This window comes from Vipera berus (assembly GCF_964194415.1).
Source record: "Vipera berus genome assembly, chromosome: 8".
Classification (NCBI taxonomy): Eukaryota; Metazoa; Chordata; class Lepidosauria; order Squamata; family Viperidae; genus Vipera; species Vipera berus.
In genome coordinates, this window is record NC_138211.1 from 21,232,039 (window position 1) to 21,238,038 (window position 6,000).

General features: G+C 50.6%; 1 protein-coding gene across 10 annotated transcripts in view; it reads left to right on the plus strand.

Annotated features, from left to right (window-relative positions):
* Positions 1 to 5,496, plus strand: part of ANK1 (ankyrin 1) — a 123,739-nt gene extending 118,243 nt beyond the window's left edge. For 8 of the 10 annotated variants that reach the window (XM_081333946.1, XM_081333948.1, XM_081333950.1 and 5 more), the window contains 3 exons: positions 434 to 490; positions 772 to 902; positions 3,325 to 5,496. In XM_081333946.1, the coding sequence (XP_081190072.1) occupies positions 434 to 490; positions 772 to 870 (156 nt within the window). In that variant the 3' untranslated portion in view covers positions 871 to 902; positions 3,325 to 5,496. The remainder of the gene's footprint in view (positions 1 to 433; positions 491 to 771; positions 903 to 3,324) is intronic. The other 2 variants (XM_081333949.1, XM_081333945.1) reach the window with 1 other exon arrangement.
* Positions 5,497 to 6,000: the final 504 nt, after the last annotated feature.

The window sequence follows — 6,000 nt, forward strand, 5'->3', positions numbered from 1 at the left end:
CACAAGGAAGACGGGTTCAACCTATTCTCCAAAGCACCTGAGGGCAGGGCAAGAAGCAATGGGTGGCAACTCATCCGAGAGAGGTCAAGCCTACAAATAAGGAGCAATTTCCTGACACTGAGAACAATTCATCAGTGGAATGGCTTCCCTCCAGAAGCCATTCTGGGTGCTCCATCACTGGAGGTTTTTAAGAAAAGCTTGGACAACCGTTTGGCTGGGATGGTAATAAGGCTTTTGCCTTGGGCAAGGGATTGGAGTAGAAGGCCTCAAAGGTCCCTTCCACCCCTGGGATTCCATGAGTCTAGCGTCCCCAGCTGGAGAATTCTGGGAATTGAAATCCACACGTCTTAAAGTCCCCGAGGTTGACAAATCCTGGTTCCCTGCTGTCCCCCACACGCCCCCTCCCTCTTGATATCTGCCTTTCTGATTACAGATTATTCGGAAAGTGGTCCGGCGACTGGACACCGAAGACGGGCGGGTGCACGAAGAGGTGATTATCACGAGTGCCCCTCCCAGCCTGTGGGGGGGGGGAGGCTGGATGTGAGGCTGGTTTTTCAAATATACCCCTGGATGGCTGGAGGGGATGAGCAGTCTGAAACCTGCTTGCGATGCTCTAGCAGCCTCGTTCCCTGTCTTGGATTCCGGATTCTCCCCGTCGCCCTCTGACGCCCTTCTCCTTCTGTGTCTCTGCCTGTCTCTCTCCTCTTCTGTCGCCTGCCCAACCCGGGCTCCTGCTTGGCGCTCTCTCTCTCTCTCGCTGGTCTGCCCCAGGACGAGGATCAAGGGAGTCTCCCGAGATCGGAACTGCTTGGGGGCAGGATGGGGGCTCAGATAGTGAAACGAGCCAGCCTGAAAAGGGGGAAACAGTGACACCCCCTCCCCCTCCAGTGGCCTCTTTGGAGGTAAATTGCCCCTTTGCTCTTAATACTGGCAGGGAGGGGAGGGCAGTCTTTAACTTAGGGGCGCACAATGGAGGGGAAGGGTCCAGCGGCCCCACTAGCTCCCAGGGCCATGGAGGGACAGCGTAATAAAGAAAAAAAAACTAATTGAATCCAAGTGGTCTGAAGTTTGTGTCCAGTTAGTTAAGGCACCAGCCTGGAAACTGGGAGACTTGGGAGTTCCAGTCCCGTCTTAGGCATGAAAGGCAGCTGGGCTTAATCCTGCTTTTCTATCCCTTTGCCAGCTTCGACCAATCATTTGAGTGTTGCGTGCAAAGCTGCACTGTCAAACAGATCTAGAAAGGATTCCCCTCCCTCCCTCAAAGCTATCCTGCTTCCTGCATCTCTGTGCCACAGCTGAGACTGGCATCCTGTCTTGGCTGTGCAAAAGAAGGGGCATTCTTTGAGTGTTTTTTCTCTCCCTACAATCTGAAAGGGTTTGGGAGTTTCTCTCCATTTCTGAAGAGCCGTTTAAAAGGAGTAGGTGAGCTTCCCAGATGTGGTTGGGACTCCCCAGTGCCTTTTGGGGTGGGCTTGGCATGCATCTGTCTTGCATTGGCTACCCTCATTGCTTTTTCCCAAAGGCTGCACCCTAAATTGGGGCTTGTCCTAAACAGAAGGGCTGGCCAGAAACTCCTCCTTTAGCTGGGTAACACATGGACCTCAGTAACCACGGGGACCAGCTGAGGTAGCTTCCTTTTTCCATTGCTAGCCTCGGGTCACCGAGCCAATTAAAACCAAGTCGATGCATTTGTACAGCATGCAAAAGCGTCTGTTGGCATCGCTTTGGCTTCAGACTTTTGATGGGGCTGGCGTGTAGGGCCAATCCAGCCTGTAAGGGTGGTGGCAATGATTAATTATTAATTTAATTTAATTTAATTTAATTTAATTTAATTTAATTTAATTTAATTTAATTTAATTTAATTTAATTTAATTTTTAATTTAATTTAATTTAATTTAATTTAATTTAATTTAATTTAATTTTTAATTTAATTAATTTTTAAAATTTATAGGCTGCCCATCTTACCTCAAGTTAACACTGAGTGGCTTAATGTACTGTAACAGCCCAGAAAATGGGCTCCTGCTTTGAATGCAGCCTTCAATGGCGCTGTAAGCATCGGCAAACTTTTTGGTCCTGCTGTGTTTGTCTGCATCCTGCTTGCTGCCACTGTGCCTTCTTGCCTTGGGGGGGGGGCTGGGGAAGGGGATATTATGACATCTCCAGAAGATGATATAGTAGGACTTTTTTTCTTATTCGCAAGGTTATAAGACAGTCTTAGGTCATGAAAAGGCTCTCTGAAAAAAAGGAATTTGAATTCCTCCAGGTGTCCCAAACAGGAAACCCTCCCCCACTCATCCCGAGGATGCAAAATCCTGTGGAAGGCGTTGCTTCCTTTTTGCACCATTGCTCAAGCGTGTTATCCAAGTTGGAGCCTTGAAGTTTGCCTTCGATTCCAACCTAGTGGCCCCACATCTCCTCTAGAGGGATGGTAGCAAAGCAGTGAGCTGGGAAACGCACCCAGTCTCAGCTCTAGTTTGATGGGGTGCCTGTCCCCCAAGTATCCTGGGATTTGTATCTGGATGAAGGAGGTTGGATGTTAAGATGATCAGGGGGTCTGGAAGCTAAATTGTATGATGAAGTTAAGGGAACCAGGTATGTTTGGCCGACGAAAGAGATGAGACGAGGGGGGCAGGACTAGCAGTCTTCCAGCACTTGAGGGGTCGCCACAGAGAAGAGGGGGTCGACCTATTCTCCAAAGCACCTGAAGGCAGGACAAGAAACAGTGGGGAGAAGCTTGTCAAAGAGAGACCCAACCCAGGACTAGAGAAAAAAAATTCCACACAGTGGAATAGCTTGCCTCCTGGAGTTGTGGATGCTCAATCACCGGAGGTTTTCAAAAATAGACCGGGCAACCTTTGATTGGGATGGTAAGTTTTCCTGCCTTGAGCAGGGGATGGACTAAAAGACCTCCAAGGTCCCTTCCAGACCTTTGATTCTATGTTTTCTCTGCCTTCCCTCCAAAGAGACTAGTTTTCTGGGAGTGACTGAGATAAATAGCTAACAGAACAGAATAACAGGCAGGAAACCTTATATTATCCCAGTCAAATGATTGTCTGGTGTATTTTTGAAGTTCTCCAGCGAAGGAGCGCCCACAACTTCTGTAGGCAAGCCATTCCACTGATTAATTGTTCTCATTGTTAGGATATTGTTCCTTAGACTCATTTTCAAATATTGGAACACCGCTATCATGTCACCCTTAGTCCTACTTTTCATTAGAAGAAGCCAGTAGATCAGTAGATCAGACTCCTTAGCAGAGGCGCACGGCGCATCTTTTGTGAATGTCGGTACCAACCTCTCCTCTTTCTCCCTTCCTTCCTTCTCCAGGGCCTCACCTCAACACCCATCCACTGAACCTCCGCTCTCCTCGTTCCTCTCCACGTGGCCAGGCGAGTGGAGTAACGAGCTTCCAGAGGCTGGGCTGTCTGCGACTCTTTAGGTTAATGGCATGATTTCTGTAAGAGACATAACTTTACCGTCTTAATCCGCATGACCGACCGACTGCCGACGCATGAGCTACAGTTCTTTCTCCTGACTTCAAGAGGAGAGGGGCCGGGTCGATTCCCCAGGAGAAGGAGAAAAAAAAAGAGAGATGCAATTGTGTTTGTGTGTTTGTGTGCGTGTGGCGGGGCCTTCTTTCCAAAGCCCCTTCCTTGACGTGGTGCCTTGGCCTCCTGGGGAAGAAGCAGTAAGCTGGACGGAGATCACTTGCCATCCCATCCTCCCCGGCTCAGCCTTCGGGTTGCCTCTGTGCTCAGCCCTCCTCCATCCATCTGGAACCCCAGAAGGATTCTCGCTCAGCCCTTCTGGCTACTCTGCCCAGTCGCTCTTCCCAGGTTCGGATGGAAAGCGTGACTTGGGTAATTGCTGAGATCTCATGTATAGAATATGGACAGATACTTACTATGCAAACACCGACCGAGGCGTTCGGCAGAACCGGATCGACTCCGGTCCTTGGAAGCGTCCAGAGGCAACCAGTCCTTTGGGAAGGAAACAAGAGGAGGGGAGAACTAGAATGTCTTCTGATCAGAGGGTCTCCCCGGCTCCTCCAGGTCTCCTTGGAACCCATATACCCACGCACACAGGCGTGCCCACACCCACTCACACTCACTCACACACACACGCAGCGTGGTGCTTAGAGATGTGTGGGAAAGGAAGGAGAAGGAGAAGAAGAAGAAGGGCTAGTACGTGAGCCTCTGCCAAGACATGCCACCAAGGGTGTGCACCATGGCACCTTCCCGCAATTTGGCCCCGGGCTGGAAGTGTGCAGCCACCCGTGTGCACTGAGGCTTGGCTCCACCCAGCACAATCTGTTGCTCAAGAGAAGGGCAGCCTTGTTTCCCTTGCCTGCACTTCCGTACAGGAGGACCCCAGGGGCCTCCTCACTCAGCACAGACGTGGCATCTGCCAATACTTCTTGGACCAGTCCTAGCTGGGGGGAACTGAATTCCTTCCCTCTGCCCCCTCTCCCCCCCCGCCAGCAACTTCCTTGATCAGACCTGGCATGGAGGGAGTGATGCTCTTCTTCCTCCGCCTCTTCCTCCTTTTTCTTCCATCCCCCGCCGTCACGATTGGCTGCCCCCTAATGCTTGGGGGAACCCCCTTCTCCACCCGCTTCTCCACCAACAAGCTCCACTCTTGGGACAACTGCCGTGAGCAAGAGGTGGCTCCTTTGACTTCTACTTCAACCTTCGGAGGCCCCCAAGGGAGGCAAGGGGCTGGGGGGGGGAGCCCACAGGGGAAGGCCTAGCAGTCAAGGTGAGGGTCAAGAGGAAGCATGGATGGGGCATTGTCACAGCCACACTCTTCGAGTCCTGTGGTCCCCCCAGGCTGCAGCGCCACTGGCTGCAGCCCCCACCCTCCCGGTGCCTGGGTCCCTGCCATTCTGGCCTTATCCAGGTAGAGCAAGGCAGGAGGAGGACGTAAGCGCTGGAGGGGGGGGAGGGGGGCAGTGAAAGTTGGAGGAAAGGCTGAAAGCCATGCCAGGCATCTCCCCAGAGACACTAATTGTTCCTATCCAGACGTGCAAGGAATAGAGCATCAAATGTCCTCTTCCCCCATCACTCCTTGATTTGCAAGCCTGTATGGCCTCCCAACCCCCCCACCCCCACCAAATTGCTGACACAGCATCGCCCTAGACTCCGGGGTGGGCCTCCCCGCCCCCATGCTTTTGGCCTCCAGTAGTGCATAGAAAATACAAAATTGAGCTGTGAACTGCGTCCTTCTCGCCTGCCTGCGAGGGCGCTGCTTTTGCCCGCTGATCGCTAGTAGGAGCTGTAAAGGAGGGTGATGCCTAGAGAATGCTGCCAGTGTCTGCACTCTAGATGCTTTTTAGAAGTTTTGAAATTACTTTTACTTTCTTTTTTATTGTTATGGAAATTTGAGCCTTTTGGCTCCTTTTGTTTTCCCTCCATCCTCTCCCCCCCCCACTCCAGTGTATAGAACATCCTCCTTCTCCACCAGCTACCAGAATCCAAGTTAATAAATAAATCAACACCACTCAATATTGTCTCTCCGGCTTCTTTGACTCACCTGGGCATCTGGTGGGTTTCTCAATCAAGCTTGGGTGCTGTTGGGTGGTCACATTAACTGGGAGGGGGGAGCAAGGAAAAGTTAGGTTAGGGTCAAAAACTTGGCTAGGGTTGGCAAAGGATGATATTTTTTTTAAGAGGGAAAAAAGCCCTGACACTGTCCCTCTTTTATATATATATAAAAAAGTCTGGGTGTTTGGCATTGTCTCTTCATTTCTTTTCTTTAACTGCCAAGAAGCTTCATTTTCTCATAGCACCGTCCAAGGATGTACCTCCAGAAGTGGTCCCTGATCTGGTCAAACAAACCCACAACATAGATAATCATGACTGCTTCATATATCAAAAAGACTTAGTCCAGTCGCTGTCTCCCCAAAACTATCTGGTTATTTTTTGCTTAGATCCATCCATCATCCATCATCCATCCATCCATCCATCCACTAACCCATCCATCCATCATCCATCTATTCCCATC